Source organism: Strix uralensis, chromosome 1 (assembly GCF_047716275.1).
Source record: "Strix uralensis isolate ZFMK-TIS-50842 chromosome 1, bStrUra1, whole genome shotgun sequence".
Lineage (NCBI taxonomy): Eukaryota > Metazoa > Chordata > Aves > Strigiformes > Strigidae > Strix > Strix uralensis.
Window position 1 is genome coordinate 103,998,795 of NC_133972.1, and position 18,723 is coordinate 104,017,517.

Genomic DNA, 18,723 nt, shown 5'->3' on the forward strand with positions numbered 1-18,723 from the left:
CTGATGACAGAAGAGGTAATCTTGCAATGGGGCTGCAGCTGTTCAAGAAATGGCAAAATCTGCCTTCTCTGGCACCGATGAGCAAGCGGTGCACCACTTGCTGGGGAAGTCCATGCTGGTGGGGGATCCAAGGCACCCAAGCGGTGCAAAGCTTCTTGCCCTCATCTGTCACAATCAAGGTGGGTAGCTCTGGTTCATGTACTACATGCACACATGCGCACACACACCTACCTTACAACTATTTTAGGGTTCTAATTTCCATGTGTCCCAAAGGAGCTAAGTCCCGTTCCTTATGTGGTCACTGGAGAGAGGACAGGGCACCATTAGAGCACCTTGGCTGAATGCCAGAAGCAGACACTGTAAATGTCCTCTCTGGATAAGTGGTCACTTACATCCAACTGTCCCTGTACATAGGCAACACATTTGTATCACTTTGCACCTCTTTCTATATGCATCTTTTAAGACAAGAATTGATCCAATTGACAACCTCACAGTCCCTTATAACGAAAATACTTTCTTACAAGAAATAGGGATATTTAGGGTATATCTACACTAGAGTGTATCTTTACAGAGTATATCTGCTCTAAATAGAGAGTGAAGTACCAGGCATTGTATGTTTTTTGAAAGATCAAATTCATTTGCATTCCAATTTTAATTTTTTTAAAGTATTTGAATGTGAGTAATTATTTAAACTATTTAAAGATTCTGTAATGGGAAAAGCAATTTTTGTCAGCTTTTCCTGCCGAGAAAAAGCTCAGCCACTGAGAATGAGTACAACCAAGTTGGAAGCAGTTGGCTGTGAGTGGAAGTTATGAAAATGAGTGTGTTGCTAGAACAGCCTCTGCACAGAACAGGGCACCTCCTGATTCGAAGCGCAGCAGCAGCGGGGCAATGGTGGAGCGTGCCTTGGCAGCAGTGATGCTCTGTAAGTGCTGCCAAACCACACCGTGTGTGCCGACTCATGTGTGCCCTGGGAGATATCCTGATAAGGGACTGGGAAGTTGGGTTGCTCCACCTATGGATGTGGATGTTTGCAGAGCTGCAAGCACAGGAACTGTGCTTATCAGGGGACACTTGTGTAGCCTAGATGTGAAATTGTTTTCTGGTTGGATGATCTTCTACTTGACCATATTTGTATGTTAGCTGCAGAGCAGGGCTTCTTTTTCTAAGTGTCTTGGTAAAAGAAATCCACCCTCAGTTAGAAACTCTTTCCATTTCAAAAAAGGGTAATCCAGGCATAAAGTGTTGATTTAGTGAAGCTGTCTGGCTGATATCTTTAGTGTGGACTGAACTGATTTGGCGTGCAAAATAGCAAAGCCCTGCTACAGCTGGAAGACAACAGAAAAATGTTCTCATGCACTTTCAGTTGAAGGAAAGCACTCAGCTCTTGCATTCATCAGTAACTATTTAAAAAACAGTAAAAACAGTCACTTGGGATTCATTGACAGGTGGGAAGTGATTAACCTCTACGGTGGATGCTATGATGAAAAGGGACCAGATTCTAATGTCTGAACATACACAGTCTAATTTTTCTTGCTTTTTTTTAATTTACTTTTTGCACTTGCAAAAGATGTCTTCAATCATTTAACTCTTAACAAACTAAAAGAGGAAATGTCAACACTTACTTTATTCACAGATTTTTGCAAGTATTCTACAGTTTTAATAAGTCTGCTGTAAAGGTTTCTTTTTAATTATATTCAGTGTCACACTTCTCTGAAAGTATCTGAGAACAGAAGGAGAACAGAAAATAAATCCCTCTTTGATCCCAAGTTACCTATTAACAACATATTCCCACATTCTCTAACTATAGAAGGAACTGCAAAAAAGTCAAGAGTGGTAACTCTGTGTATATAATAATAATTCCTGGATTTGTTTTTAAACTGCAATGACACGTTCCTTTGCACTACATAAAAAGAAAGCTCCACCTCCCTTTCCAGGATCCTTCAGTCACCCCTGCATAAAACCCGTAGGAGAGACAGGTTTTGAAGGATCTTCCCATTTATAGGGACCTAAGACTATTCCATTAAAATGTCAAAAGATTTATCAGTGCCACCTGAAATCCCTAAGGAAGATGGCAGACCTAAGTGGGACAATAAGTTCCAGTATATTTTAAGCTGTATCGGATTTGCTGTCGGTCTGGGGAACGTGTGGCGATTTCCATACTTGTGCCAGATACATGGAGGCGGTAAGATTGAAATGGGACTTTGCCAAAATGTTAAACTACAATTCTAATATAACTATACTAACTTATGATGGGCATGGAAGTTATATATTTACATATCTTTTATTTCTTTTAACTATCTAATTCTCGTAAATGTTTTGCACTAGCTAGATTAGCTTTTTCTATAGAAGTATATTTAATTTTAAAATCAGGTGTTCGTTTAGGAAGTAAGACCAGACTGATGCTAACTTGCAGCAAAACTGATTAGTTCTTACGTTGCTGGTACAGTCCCCATGGGAGGAGGAAATGGAACCTGCAGCTTGTTACCTTAAGGAGAAGCGAGAAATCCTGGGGAGGTCCCCCAGACAAATGGTGTCTGTGTTTTCCTTTGGGAAGGTGAGCAAGTTGTTCCCTTCCCTTCTCTGATGTTCTTAGGAGCTACCTCATCGTCTGGAACTGCCCCTGCAGAAAACTAAATTGCACTTTTTGATGTCTGTGAGGCTGTTTAAAATGCTCAGCTGATAGACCACCAACAGGAGCCTGCCAGTTGGCACGGACAGCTGGCCAAGCCTGTCCATGGGCACCATTCCCACAAAGAATTGCTTTAGAAGCAGCCAATTTAGTAAATATAAATGTATCATAAAAGAGTACTTGATAAATAAGCTCAGGAAGTGGGCCCTTGTGAACCTCATGAGGTTCAAGAAGGCCAAGTGCAGGGTCCTGCACCTGGGTTGGAGCAACCCCCAGTATCAACACAGGCTGGGGGATGAAGGGCTTGAGAGCAGCCCTGCCAAGAAGGACTTGGGGGTACTGGTGGACAAAAAGTTGGAAATGACCCGGCAATGTGCCCTCACAGCCCAGAAAGCCAACCATGTCCTGGACCACATCAAAAGAAGTGTGGCCAGCAGGTTGAGGGAGGTGAATCTGCTCCTCTGCTCTGCTCTGGTGAGTCCCCTCCTGGAGTGCCATGTCCAGCTCTGGAGTCCTCAGCACAGGAAAGACATGGACCTGTTGGAGCGAGTCCAGAGGAGGACCACAAAGACGATCAGGGAGCGGGAACACCTCCTCTGTGAAGAAAGGCTGAGGGAGCTGGGGTTATTCAGCCTAGAGAAGAGAAGGCTCCAGGAAGACCTTCTTGCAGCCTTTCAGTACTTAAAGGGAGCTTATAAGAAAGATGGGGACAGACTTTTTAGCAAGGGATGTTGCAATAGGACAAGGGGTAATGGTTTTAAACCAGAGGAGGGTAGATTTAGACTAGATAGAAGAAAGGAATTTTTTACAATGAGGGTGGTGAAACACTGGAACAGGTTGCCTAGAGAGCTGGTAGATGCCCCATCCCTGGAAACATTCAAGGTCAGGTAAGACAGGGCTCTAAGCAACCTGATCTAGTTGAAGATGTCCGTGCTCATTGCAGGGGGATTGGACTAGATGACCTTTAAAGGTCCCTTCAAACCCAGACGATTCTATGATTCTAACTCACCATTCACAGAAGATTTTGAGATCTGCCATGGTAAGCTGTCTAAAGCACTGATAAACCAAATTGTTTCAGCCCAGTACTATTCATCATTTTTCAATTAACTGGAGAAACAGAAAATTCAAACCTGGAGAAACTGAAATGACAGAAAAAAATATTAAATCTAAGCTTGTTCTACTAAGGTATCTGTATTATTTATGAACTACATATATTTGAATCAAGCAAGGAACCAAGAATGGATGCTGCCTTTAATGGAAGGAGGTGTTTTAGAAAGAAGTAGCCACTTAGGGACTCTGGTAAGTAGCTGAATGAATGAGACATAGTAGGTTGTATCAGTAAAAATAATCTTGACATATATAAGCAGAGCACTAGGAAGTAGGTGGAGATATTGTTACCAATACTAAGAAAACTTCTGAACTTCTGACCTCTTCTGAAAGTCCACATTTCAAAGTCAAGTTAAAAAATCAGACAAAATGCAGAAAAGTCCCAACATTTACTCAAGGTCTGGGAAACTTATCTGACAAGGAATGACTTAAGAATCTTATCTGTTCTGCTCATGAAATTAAAAATGAAAAGGTACATTTATCATAGTCTATAAACAAGCAAATGGAAATTATTTTGGTGGCAAGGAGCTCTTTAACTGTAAACATGTAACAGCTGCAAGTTGTGATTACACAAATTCAAATAAGAAAAGAGAAGAAGCAGTAGGTTAGATTCCTCTCAGAAGACTTAACATTTTCCATTATTTATTTGCAAGATGTGAAACTCAGTGAAACTCTCTCAGAGGAGTCCCAAAACTGGGTGTTTAGAAAGCCATAGGTGCAAACACACTGTTTCTCTACATTTGCCCATGGGAATGGCTGGAAAAAGCCTGTCACTTTAGTTAATGACACATGCTTTAATGAAACATGATAAACACCTTTAGAGAGACACCCCCATAGCATATATGGCATGGGGTTTGCAAGGAAGATGTTATTCTTTCAGGCAAATACCCTACAGCATCTCAGGTGGCCTTTCTATCCTGGAGCAAGGGAACAAATATTCATTATTGATAGACAACAAAATAAAACTAAGATGATGTCATATTTTTGTATTGTAATGAACATTTAACACAAAGTGCTCAGTGGAAGGTTTGAAATTAACAGATAGGACCATAGCAGGATGCATGTCCTCCGCACATCTCATTACACAGAGCTGCTTCTGGGGCCACCAATGGCATGAGGCTGCATGAAATTCGTGCTTCAGGGTTTTGTGCAAATCTCTATTATGGATTAAGATGAAATATTATTTTACTGACCATAAAAAGGTTCTCACACCTTCCCATGAAGCAACAAGGGTCACTTCTCAGTGCTGGACATGGGGAACTAGCTGTGGCCAGCTGTTTGCAACCTCTTCAGATCCTGGCCTCACTTCAGAAGATCAGCAACACTCGCCTCCTACAGAAGGATGATCTCTCTCCTCCATCCCCCACCTCCAGAGTCCCCTGCATTCCTGTCCTACAGACCTTTATCACCCCAGGAAAGGTGTGAGTGCAAGTGCAGGAGACCCATGACAACATTTCTTATGGACCACACAATTCTCGGAAAGTCTGTGTGCCTGTGTATCCAGCTTCTGAGCACTGATACATCCCACATGAGCTGCTAGGGACAAAAAAGACCAGTTTTAGAGCAGGTTTAAAGATAATAAAAATAGGAAAATGCTGACAGGACAAAGTTTGAGTCATTCTTTTGCACCACGAGCAGTAATTTTGTCAGTGAAAAATTGGTATAAAATAGCTAGTAGACTCAGTAATGGTATATAGCTACTTTGCATCACTACAGTGGCACAAGACAGTGGTGAATAAAGCTCAATGTATGGATGTATGGCCAATGTTTGGTCACTGGATTTTAACAAAGGGCTCAGAGAGCTCAACAGCATGATGGACTCTGTAACAAAGTGCTATGGGGTTTGTGAATAATTTATCCCAGAAAGCTGTTGTTGGAAGAGTTTGACTGAGTCATGAAGACCACCAAGACAGAGCTGCTGGGTTTACACCAGTGTATAATGTAGTTGTGTTTTTCTTCTGCTAACTTAAAGCAGTGATGTGATTTGGGATTTTTGAAAGCAAACAACTCATGCAAAAGCTTGACAGATTTTCAGGGGTACTGGAACATAAATCCTGCTTGTGTGCATCTGAAAATGTGAACATGGGAGAGACCAGTAGCATAGGGGTTAACTAGGAGCCCTGAGAGGTGCAGGGGCTCCGTGCCTGCAGCCACAGCCCCAAATGCAGCGAAACCTGATATGGATATGGCATAGATGTGCTCTAAAGCTGAATGGCTTCTGGGGTGCAGATCACAGTTTCACAGCTGGTTCAGGTGATATCCAAGTGTTTAAGAGTTAGGCAATGTACTTTTCCTCATTTCTAAATCTTTTCAAAAACAAGAGATAAAAATAAGTGCTTGTATATTTGTCTCATGTCAGCTGTTCTCATCAGACCTCTGGACCTTATTCATTGCACATTAGTGTTACTCAGTAACTTGGATCTAATATAATATCAGTTTTGCTGACATTTATCGCCTGCTGTCGTTACTGATTATTTGGATTTATTGCCTGGGTTAAGTTAGCTATTTACTTTTCATGACTAATGGATATGAAGGCTGTTTGCCACAGTAAGTGGAGACAAATACAAAGGTTCCCAGGCAACTGGGATTGAAAAGAAGTCTCTAAATGGCCCAGTATATAGTTTGTCACTTAAAACTGAGACTCAAACAAGTCATATAGCTATATATGTACACATACAGTCATCTGAGTATACTTAAAAAAAATAAAGCAACTCAGTTCTAGCTGGAACTTACTGCAGTGTTTTACTTTTGATTATAGCTAGTACATATGCTTGCCTAACCCATGGGTATTAAAAATGTGCATAGTGCCCAAGCCTACAGGATGACTGAAAAGTATCTTTAATGTAAAATACAAATGAACACTAAAGTCCTGCTAAAAATGGAGAACTGTTTACTTCTGGGACAATGATTTACAGACTTTCATAACCCATAGCCTGCCTCACCTTTTGCTAGAATTTGAACTACAACTTGCTGCAAAATGCAGTTGCCTGGCTCACTGTGTCCTCAGAAGGAAAATAAAATCTGCGAGGAGCAACAGGTATACCTGGAAGATACTGTTTGTTAGGGGGAAAAAAGAAGTATATTGGGAAGAGCGGAATGATTCACTCCCTAGTAGAAAAATTAATTATGTTACAAGTAAAAAGTTTCATTTTCTGGATTGTTACCACGTCCTGCTTAAATCCTTAGTGAAAAGGCATTTGGGGTCGATCCTTTCATAACTTGTTGTACTTGGTTGCCCTTTACAGCTCAGGTTTGCACATGGGTGCTGCTCACTTGTATCCTTCAGGCATGAGTATTTCATAGGGAAGCTCAACAAGGTTATTTTATAAATTGATCTACATGTGTTACCCACCTTTGTCTGAAATGGCTATTGCCCCCTTGGTTTTCTGGACATGGCTTTAGCTCCTTCATTGTTGCTCAAGGAGATATAGTCATTTACATGGGAAACTCAACCCTGCAAAGTTTCAGAGTCTGTAAGACATGCAATGTGGCCTGTAAATTGAAATATGCTGCACAAATATGACATTTATAGTAGCTCATACTTTTCATCTGGATTAAGGCATGTGCCGAAGATGTAACAAAGATCATGAAGTATTGTTTTCCAGAGAGAGAGGTGAATAAGATTGAGTTGCTGATTTTTTTCCTACCTGATGTCTTGAAGTGATTAGTTGCTGTGTTAGTTACTACACTGCTTAACTGAACTCCCATGGAGAAAGGGAGACAGGTCTAATAATTCCCTTTCAATAGCTAATGGCTTTTTCTCGGTATCTGAACTAGTTACCACCTATTGCAATTTCTTGTAGGTAAAACAAATTATCCCAGGTATCTTGCCACTAAGTTCTCAGTCTTTTGGAAAAATGCATCCATCACCATTTCTCCTAGGTATCAGCAGAACTGGTGAAGTGGATCTCTGAACGCTCATTGCATTGTATTGTACTGAGATGTTCTTTCTGGATTTTTCAGGCTGTACAGATGTGTTTCCTTTGGAATTATTATTTTGCCACTTTCCAGGTCATTTCCATCTTCATTATAATTATTTTTTTCCATTACTAAATCTCTGATCTGAAGGAAATTTATTATTCATGTTCCAGCCTTCCAAATATTGTTGTGTCTTTAGATCACCATTTCAAGTTACTTGCCTTACTTCTGCTAGCTGATCTGCAGGCACTTGGGAAGATGCAATATTGAGAATGTGCATCAGTTCTTCTAAGTTTTTTCTACCATTAAGCAAATCCTCACTGGCACTCCGACATCAAGGAAAGGTATTGGGTTTTCTTCTCTGCTTCTCAATGAGGATCATCAATTTCTGCTGGTCGTGTTACATGTTGATTAGGAAGTCACTTGGCTGATACTTCAAACTGCTTTACATTTCCAGTAGTGAGGTGTATTGCTCTCTCTTTCTAAGATGTGACAAAACCAATTTGGCCACTTCACTCTGCTTTGCCAGCTGCCATGATTCAGCTTTAGACTGTGCTCCTTCGTAGCCTCCTGGTCATTCTGCCCTCCGGTGCATCAGCGATTCTCAACAGGCAGCGTAGTAGTTCATGCACTTTTCCAGATTATCATGTATAGATGATACAACAAAAACTGTGCCCTTCAAGTGTCATTTTGCAGGTAGAGGGTTGAATATGGTTGAGCAGTTGCTTTTCTGACCTGATTTGCTTGTACATTGCAGTCAAGGGGTCAGGTTTTAAAAACCTTCAGTGTATCTAGAGTGCACCAGGTATTTTCTTTTCTACTGCCATGACTATAGAGCTGTCTCTACTCTAATGGTTCTTCTGAGTTAGCAATGATACCGATCGTGCTACACGCTGGTGCTCCTTGACACTTGGGACTCTGTTGTTAATGAAACCAACTTACCGATATGTGCAGCATTTGTAGCTGATGACAGCCTGATTTGAAAAAGCTCTTGTAGGCTTTCTGTGCCTTCTCCTGTGCACAGGCATTGTTCCTCGACTTTGCAGGATCCTTGTGCAGGATCTCCTTCCAAAATAAGTTTTAACTCTGGTAGAGTGTGGACAGTTTAGGGCTTTTTTTCTTTGAACTTATTTTAGTAGTGCATGTCTCTACTTGCATCTTGAGTGTCCTTCTGACAGAATGAATGGTGTAGACTAAAATTTTCCTAGTTCACACCTCAGGAATATAACTAAATTGTGCCCTGGTTATACTTCTGATTTTTATGGGCATTTCTCCAGGCTTTTAAGGTACTTACAAATGCTTATCACGATCATTTTTCTTATTCATTTTTTGATAGGAAAAAAGTTACTGAAGCCAAAATTTTGTTTATAGAGGTTCCCCCCGGGCTTGTTTCTTATGTATGTATTTTATTTTCCATTCACTATGGAGCATATAGATCCAGAATATCTAGATAAAAATATACCTAGAATATCCAGATATAGAATAATTTGCTTACTGGCACTTTATGATTGTTTCCGCTAAAGTTTCTTTTTCCCATGCCTCATGGAAGCCAAACCTACTGAGTTTCTGCTGTGCTACACACCATATGGGTGCTGATAGGGTTTTGCTGTGCCTGTGTCTGAATGCTCTGTTTTGTGATACATGCTCTGTGTTAAGTACCAGCTTGCTGCTTCATTCTGCATCTTGGATTTTCTTCTTGTCTTTTCCATGGTTAGATTTCTCATGGCATTAAAAAAAAAAAAGGTATTTAAATTCTGACTTCTGGCACATCCTCCCTTACCTGTTAAACAGAAACCTTGACTATATAGTGCCAGAGGGTTCCTACCCACTATTAGGTACCTGATACCTTTCTGGCATTCTTTTTCTTTCTATGGGTGGGGGATTTTATTGCGGAAAAGAGTAAGCTTCAAGTGCTTGAGCAGACTGTCTGTGCTTTTCCCGACTATCTCCTTTTTGCCTAAAAATACTGTAAAGCAAAGGAATGAATATCTGAAAATATGTATTTACACTACAAGCCATTTATGTGAATTAGGTTTGAGAAAGACTAGCTCCATTAACTATTTCTTCTTAGCCCAATCTTCTGCCATATTTTCATATTTGCAGATAGCATACTTTTTATATTGCTTTCATGGAAAACCAGTATTTTCTTTCCACGTGTGACATTATGTTTTGCCATGCTGTAAATATGACTAGAGTTACGTACAAGCCAGCACAAAGTAAACAGGCTTTTATCAGCAGAATATCTAAACATGCTCTGCTGTCAGTGGTTCAACTAGCAAACAGAAAAGGGGAGAGAGATAACAGAGGGCAGTTTGCACTAATTATTACACGGTTATTTCCAGGGAGATATGATATGGGAGACAAGTTGATCCCTTACAGGGCACTCTGCTAGCAAGGGCTCGGCATTGCACAGATTGCAGCGATGGATGGTGTGTGGCCAGGCAGCCAGGAGAACAAGCAGAGTTCCGGTACTCCAGTCACTTGTGTGAATATTTTGCTCTTCCCAGGAGACAGCCCAAGGCATCGGGCTGTCAGGAGGGCTAGGTGGGTGCCCTCAGGTGTGATGTGTAAGGGGATATTGCAGCAGATTTGAAGGAGAGTGCAGGACTGAGCATGGCAAGAGGTTACTGAGTTCTTGCAGAAGGGACGTACAAATTCCTTAGTATTTACATGGAAGCTTCAGTAGATAGTTCCAGGTGAGATTTCATCAGGTGGTAAAACAGTTAATAAACAAACTATTGTGGTCCTTAACTCCTTCTGTAAATCTCTCTCTTGGGAGAGGGGTTATAACAGCCACTTTAGAGCTTCCTCCAAGCAAGGGGACTACTGAGCATGGCTACTGAGGATCCAAATTGAGGATTTAACATACTGGGAATTAACTGTGAGACTCCTATTTCAAATCTGCTTCTCAGCGGTTAAAAACATCTTAAGAAATCAGATCATAAGGAGAGATGTTTATTTCCACCTTTGGCCAATTAAGAACAGTCCATCATTGAGAAGAGCTCTGCCAATTTTTGTTCCTATGTATTTCTTGCTAAAGGGCTAAACCATTAAACAACAAACCTTCTCTGGATATCGTATGTAGCTATTGCAGCACCTAGCAATAGGTAGCAAAGTTATTGCAATACCTAGCCCAAGTGACTCGATTTATATGCCCAGTCTTTCTAAACAGTCAGTGATTGCAAAACACAGGAGCCATTCCAGGAAGAGACTAGAAGTCCTTGTACATTCCTCCAGCTCCCTCTCGGGGCTGAAGACTGAGAGGAGAGCCAAGCTGTTCTGCTCTGCTCTCTCAGATGGTGATGGTGGTGCTGTTCACCCTGCCAGCCTGGAGGGAGGGAGGGAAGAAGGTTTCCAGAGCTGGAAGAGCAGAGCTGGGCACACTCAGATATGAATTTGGAGGCAAAGCTGGAATAGTAGGCACAGGTTTATTGACAAAGTCATGAGGAGCACAGTCGGTGTGAGTTGGTAGGAGGATTGGGAGGGGGCTGAGGCAGGACTTCTGTCTTTGTTTCCCCAGAGAAAAGAGGCTTTGTGGTCACAGTGGTTGTTGGTCATGGCAATAACCCTCAATCTATTACACTATTTCAATCTCATTGGACGTTTGGGCAGGTGGTTTAAACATACTGTTGAAACTTCTCCTGGTCTCATGAAAATGAGTATCTGTGCAAAGGAGGGAGACCCAAACCCATGTCCCTTCTGAGGCAAGGCAGGGAGATGAAGCATTGCACACCATCTTGCAGGAATCAGCCAGGCTGCTGACAGGATTGATACCTGTCTGCAGGCACCCAACAGCATGTGCTGCCTCTGGCTCAAGGGAGCTGCTGTGAGGAAAACAGGGAAGATGTAGGGGATACAAAACAGGAGGAAATCAGGTTTCATTCTTCCCACGTCTCACAGAACAACTTCAGTCTTGCTTTCAGTCTTTCATTATCCAGAGGCTCTGTGCTCTGAGCACAACTTCATGCAATAATCTGGCTTCTTGGGGGTCTCTGGCACAAAATCCTGTTTACCAGGGGAGGATGGAGGAGCACACACCTGAGAGCTTTAGGGAGGGAACAATGCACTGAAGGAGAAACAGACGGTATAGGGGAGAGGCAAACCCTTGTGCTTTATGAGCAGGAGGAGAAAAGAAGATGCTTAAAAGAAAGGGAAATGGAGGAAATAGGGAGGCTATTTATAATGGGCTGTAGCACTGCCGGAGGGAAAGTGTCCTGCAGCACTAAGTATCCCAGTCCTTCCTCCTACATCTTCACCAACAAAATTACCAGTAACAGATGTTACTTGGCAGGTATCCCTAGCAATGATCTCTCTCTCAACACATCCCACAAGGACTTTGTTAGGGTCATAAAGCAGACAAATTACAAAACAGTAATTTCAGTGAGATGTAGATAATCATGTGGCTCAATTGCACTTAATTGTGTTTTCAGGGGCTTTCCTGATCCCATACTTCATCGCTCTTCTCTTTGAAGGAATCCCACTGTTGCATCTCGAACTGGCCCTAGGACAGTGCCTGAGGAAAGGCAGCATTGGTGCCTGGAACACCATCTCACCTTACCTCGGAGGAGTCGGTATGTCTCTCGGTGTCCCAGGTCAAGGAACCGCAGCTGACATCCCACCCAGCACTCACTTCCTACAGATCTGTGCCAGGTGCTTGTTAGGATATAAAAAGAAAATTTTTATAATGAAGGTGGTAAGACACTGGAACAGGTTGCCCAGTGAGGTGGTAGATGCCCCCTCCCTGGAAACATTCAAGGTCAGACTGGACAGGGCTCTGAGCAACCCAATCTAGTCAAATATGTCCCTGCTCATTGCAGGGGAGTTGGACTAAATGATCTTTAATGGTCCCTTCCAACCCAAACCGTTCTATGATTCTATATCGCTCCCATCAGGTGTTACCCCAAGCACATGGCAGCCTCATAACCTTTGCTGTGGGAAGCATAATGATCTAGAGTTCTGCTAGCCAACTCTGCCCCATTCCTACCATACCTTGGAACTTACACAAAGCTGCCTGCCCACAGTTCTTCTTGCTCCTCCCTCAGAGTCCTTCCAGGAGCCAGTCTTCTCCTTCCAGGGACAGTCGGACTGGAGGGGGAACAGAAAGATACAAAATCATGATGGGAGACTAGCACCTGCTAAAGATCCTAAAGCATGTGGGAAAGTTTCCCTTTGGGACAGGGGGGCACAGTGGGGTTACTGAAAGGAGATTAACAACATGGCTGGGCACAAGGGACAATCCACACGCCAGCGTGCATCAGACCAGTGTGCAGTCCTGTACCAGCAATTTTTTTTTATTTATTCAGTTTAATATACACTGAAAAAACGTATCTTATGTCCTGCATACATTATTAGGCTGCAAAAAATGAATGGGAGCAGCCACTGTTAAAGGGCTGAACCATCGGTTCTACCAGTTTTGAGATAGCAGCCTCCTGCCTGCAGGGGCAAGGAGAAACCCTCCGATGCTCCAGCCAGCACTGCTGGATCATGCCCTGCTTTAAACAGATGCCTGAAAATGGGATTGGCAGCAACAGCCATGCCTGTGGGGGTGTGTAGGAGGAGAAGGGGTAAGAGGACTTATCTAAGGGCCAGAGGGCAACCAGGAAGAAATACCAAGCAGCAGGGTGGTGCCTCCAGCTAAACTCATCTCCTACAATTAGGCATGTCCATCCTCCCTTTGCAAAAATGCAAGCAAGCAGAAATCATGGTGGTGTTATTCTTCCTTCCTTATCGTAGGAGCAAAACAATTACCATTTTAGGGCATAGGTCCATGATTTGAGACAAAAGAGTGCCCTCATGCAGCTATAGCATGCTATGAAACTTCAGTCTCTTTTGTTTTCCGTTATTAAAGTTGTCCTGTGTTGTAGAAAACAATGTATTACATACTAGAGCAAAGATTTCAACCCTAATCTTAGATTTAAGTAAGGAGTGTCAGCCTTCCTGGAGCAGGGCTGGTGAGCTGGGGGACTGTGCACCACTGTTTGGCTACTAAGGACACAAATGGCCGTCTTTCATGTGAAACGTCTCTCGGGGGAAACAGAAAATCTTGAAAAATTAGGAAATGTGAGCTTCTAAGAGCAAGTGCTGTAACTGATAATTTTTTCCAAAGCTTTTCTAAGCTGAGATGTTGTGCTTTCTGCAGGGGTTGGTTCATGGATGGTGTCGGTTCTGGTGAGCTTATACTACAACACTGTTTTAACCTGGGTGATGTGGTATTTCATAAACTCCTTCCAAGAACCTCTTCCTTGGAGTGTTTGTCCTCTAAATGAAAACAGAACAGGTAACTACCACTTCGAGCATCACTGCTAGCAAAAGGAGGATCACAAATGTCAGAGTCTGGGGGCTAACAAGTGGAAAAGGGAAGCCTTGTTAATTTTTGATGCTTGTGCTATGATACAAATACCAGCCTGAAAGAGTGTCCTCTGGTTTCTGACTATGGAGAAATAGTTCTTTATCAAGACATACGTGTCTGTTATCATAAACTACATATCAAGACACGTGAGATTATTAGCATAATTAAGAACCAAATTTATGACTACATCTTTCAGTAACTGCTTTAAATGAGACTTTCAAGTTTTCATTAGATGGTGATGCATTGTTTATGACTCATAAGCTCTTACAGAAACCTTTCAGCTCATTTGCCATGATGTGCTGAGAAAGATCAGCTGAGTTACCAGAGCAGGAAACACAACCCTACTGAAGAACGTTTCTGCCTGTAGATTGCCAGCTAACTGAGAAGCACCTGAGAGGAGAAGCCACACGTGATTTGGCCCTGTGTTGTGCACAAGACCTGGTCTGTTTTCTTGTCAAAAAACTACGAGAGTGATGATAGCCTACTCAAATTCATCACCCTCTCAGGAACAACAAAATCCAGAAAGTCCATGGCCCCTTCTGCTTGATTTCAAAATGGGAAATGAAATAACAGTGTTAAAAAAAAAAAGAACCAACTAAAGAAGCAAAACATTTTTGAGGTAGCAGAGAAACTACTTAAAGAGAGAATCTTAGAGGCTCAGACTAAATTCATACTACCTGCTACAAAACCTGGTGTAAGACCAGAGACAGACAGTGTACTTAAGCAGGATAAAGACTGCTCACAGTTCTTTAAAATTATTTTTCAGCTTTCTTTTTTGTTCAGAGCATGAGACACACAAGTTCCAGGGCAGAGCAAGAAATGTAATCTGAGTAAGAGGTTGTGCTGGGTGTGTCTGTGGAGGGGGGTTTTGGTAGCAGGGGAGGGGGCTACAGCAGTGGCCCCTGTGAGAAGCTTCTCAAAGCTCCCCCGGCTCCAAGTCAGCCCCACCTCTGGCCAAGGCCAGGCCAATTAGTGATGGTGGCTGTGCCTCTGTGATAAGTATTTAAGAAGGGGAACCTGGGAGTAAGAGTGGTTGTGAGGAGGACACCTATGAGAACACTGAGGTTAGTGGAGGAAAGGAGCTAAGAAAAAAGACAAAACATTGCAGAAGTCAACTTTCTTTTGGAGACCTTAGGACTATTCTAGAGTAGGAAGACAGTTAGACATCTCCCAACTTTGTTACAGAAGTAGAGAAATAGGATTCTCTCATTTCTCAGGATACAGATGTTGCAACTAGTAATTTACTAGTAATTTACTAGTAACTAGTAAATGTGTTCCAAACCTGCTTTGGAGATCAACTTTTTAATCAACTAGTTCAATATACAAAATCCTGCATTTTTAGTTACACGTCTTTTAGAAAATATTGAAGAAGTCCTTTAAGGGCAGAGTTTTCAGTACCAGTGCCACGATGGGAAGAACCTGCACTTCTCCATCATTACTGCAATGATGAGCTCCAGGGAGCTGCTTCCAAAGTGAGTCAAGTAGCAGCTGTTCCCCTCCACCAGCTGAACATAGACTAAGCCAGCATTATTTCAGGCTCACATACTTAAGCTGGGACTAAAGTAGCAAGAGCAGCAAAGCTTTCCACTACACAGCTTATTACTCATACACCCTGCTACACTCCACAGACTTTCATTCAACAGCCAGAGACTGTGTATTCAGAGGTAACTGGGATTGCACTGGTCAGTGTGTGTCTGGGTGCACATCCAATTCTTTTAATTCAGAGCAGAGGAAAGGACACCAGCCAGTCTGAGTATACGACTGTCCTCATACACTGAAAGAGAATTACCAGCTTCAGATGTAATGACATTTCAGTGGCAACCACACTTTCAAGTGTAAATTTGTAACTGGAAAGTCACTTGACTAAATCAGTACATCACATCCCTGCAAGTTACTTCACTCTTCACCTTGCAATCTCACCAAAGCAAGTTTTGTTTGAAAAGTTTCATAAAGCCACAATGACCACAATCATGACTACTCCTTTCCATCAACCTTTTGCCAGCTACACCAGCTTTCCCAGAATTCAGCCCAGAGCTGAGGTCAAGATTTTGCCACAACTTATTCAGGTCACTTTTCTTGCTTTTCAAAGGTAGGCACCCTAACTCTTTGTCTGCTAGAATTTCTGTAGTGTTTCAAGACATACAAACCAGGAATCACCTCTGCTGTCTCTGCTGGGATTAGCTGCACCCATTCAATTAAAAATTTATCATTTGCAGATTATTTCTCACATAATCTGCATTTTCCAGTCCATCTTTATTACGTGGAAGTCCTGTGATGGCTCTGTTTTAGAGAAGAATAAAAGCAAAATGTTGATTTATCAATATTACCTTTTTAACATTAGAAATATAAATTCTGTGATGTCTTCTGTCAGAGTTTCTTTTGCTCTTTTAAAAGACCTTTTTGTTTTCTTTAACCCAGCTAGCGCTGACAGCTCTGCACCCTAGGGTCACGTGTCAGGGTTCCTCTTCACAAAGCTCTCCAAGAGCCAGGCTTCTCGGTCAGTCCTTTCTCCTGAACCACAGCAGAAGGACCTGCACCCATCATCTCTCCCAGAGACTGGAGGGCTGTGAGGCGAGGATGGAAGAACGACACACTCTGCCTCCCCCGCTTTAGCTGGAAATACTTGAATCTAACATCTCCTGCATAACAAGAGTCTCCCTAAAAGAAAAGGCATTTATCATCAGGGCAAAAAGGGAACCAAATTCAATTCACCATCAAGATCATGGAGCTGGCCACCCAAGAGCACCACAGCGTGCTTCCCCACTTCAGTCACAGGGCAAGGAACTTGGTGGATCCCTAAACTCTGCTAAGTGGCTTAATTGCCACGTTGTTGATTCATTTGTTTTCAGAGTTTTACTGTGAATGGTGGCTGTTTCAGAAATGAGTGAAAGGTCACAAGAAAATGAAGAAATGGGCCCATTTGAGAGCTTGATTGAACAGGCTGGCATTTCATACAACAGGAAAAAATTAAAAATGGAGAGAGGAGTTGTTTCTTATACTCTCAGGATTATCTTCCTAAAATATATCATCATGCCCAGCTATAGAGTTTAAACAGGAGAACAAATGAGGTTTCCTGTAGCCACTTACCTTATTCAGCCACCTCAAACTTACTACCAGTAAATGCAGCATCTGGATGTTGCTGAAATGCAGTTTTATCATTCTCCTGCCCGCAGACATGCTTGTTCCCTTTGTAGAGTCATGACAAGATGATTGACTTACCCTTCCATGCAAGCGGAATGAGCTGTCCTTTCTCCAGCCTGGGCTATCAGCCACTCATGGCAGGAGAGTGGCAAACTGCCCTGTGTGAGCTACTCTGCTCAGTGCATTAGGTAATCCCAGCAAGAGCCAACAGCCAAAGCTAATGGGACCTGAAAACAGGAAGGAGGGGGAAAAAAGTTGTGCTAAACTTGAGTGGGATTGTGCGCAAAGCAGCAGCTTCAGCAGGAGCCACTGCAAGAAAACGAGCGTGCTCTTCCAGACAGAGGAAGAGATGCATTCAGGTTTTACTAGGCAGGGAAAGGGGAGAGGTCTCCCAGCCTCGGTGTGTGCTGGACCCCCTGGTTACAGGCATTGCTATCAGTGCTGCCTCTGTTGACTCCACGCTGCGTAACCCCAGGTCCTGGAAATGCACAGGGCTGCCTTGTGTTCTCAGGACACACCTGATTCTGGCTAGGAGCAAATGCAGAAGCTGCAGCACCCAGGGAATTCGGGTTACCAGCTAAAGACAGCAGGTCAGTGGGTTTTCTGAAGATCCTCTGTCAATCTCCCCTTCAGGCACTTAGGTTGCGCGTAGGCAGAAGGGTGAGCACGGGCCATGGCGTACCTCGTGTTCCCGGTTCCCTCTTGTCCAGCACAGAGCCTGGCTGGAGAGTGCCCCCTCCCCCAGGCGCAGGTGCCTGAGGTTCCTGCTCACAGAAGTCCTGGAAAGGTGAACGTGAACTAAAGAGGCTGATGCCTGGGTCTTGCCCCACTGCAGGGCACAACGTAGCCAGGGGATCCCGGGCTTAGATCTATCCTCAGGTGCCTGAATCTTGTTACGGCTCCACCAACCTGTAGACATACAGCTAAAAAATTTCATAGTCTCCACTAAAATTACAGTTTAGATTTTACCTTGCACTGAGTATGATGCCTTTTCTATTTAGAAAGCTATCTCTTGCAGAAATGCTGGTGATGTTCTGGTGAAGGTGTCATCTAAGTCTTGCAGTATCAGCCTGCCGCGACAAGAGTTTGTCTTGCTACACATTACAGACAGTGCAGAAAGGCCAGCTCAGTCCCTCTCTGTATTGGATCTCGCAGCCCACAAGGGACCATCCTGCCCCTCTCCATTAGTATAAAGTATTGCTTCCTAACAATACAGTGAGTGGGAAAAATATTACCAATTTTAAAATTTATTCTTACACTTGCCACATTTTTTTCCAGGGCTCAACGAAGAATGTTACGAAAGTACTGCAGTAAATTATTTTTGGTACAGGAAAACTTTGAACATAACACCCGATGTCACTGAGAGTGGCACGTTACAGTGGTGGCTCATTCTGTGCTTAGCAACTTGCTGGGCAATTGTCTATCTCTGCACCATCCGAGGAATTGAAACCACAGGAAAGGTACGGAAAAGGTAGAGAAGTGCATTATCCCACACTTTGGATCTTGCTCTCCAGATACTGAGTTCCACCACCAAGGAAAGCCTTCCCCATTTACCACACCAGCACCACGCCAGTGT

The 18,723-nt window shown here is 42.9% G+C and overlaps 1 protein-coding gene across 2 annotated transcripts in view; it reads left to right on the top strand.

Moving 5' to 3' along the window:
- The first annotated feature begins 2,026 nt into the window (after positions 1 to 2,026).
- Positions 2,027 to 18,723, top strand: part of LOC141946292 (sodium-dependent neutral amino acid transporter B(0)AT3-like) — a 31,725-nt gene continuing 15,028 nt past the window's right edge. The window contains exons 1-4 of one of the 2 annotated variants that reach the window (XM_074875805.1): positions 2,027 to 2,185; positions 12,088 to 12,228; positions 13,797 to 13,934; positions 18,426 to 18,607. In XM_074875805.1, the coding sequence (XP_074731906.1) occupies positions 2,029 to 2,185; positions 12,088 to 12,228; positions 13,797 to 13,934; positions 18,426 to 18,607 (618 nt within the window). In that variant the 5' untranslated portion in view covers positions 2,027 to 2,028. The remainder of the gene's footprint in view (positions 2,186 to 12,087; positions 12,229 to 13,796; positions 13,935 to 18,425; positions 18,608 to 18,723) is intronic. The other variant, XM_074875814.1, reaches the window with a different exon arrangement.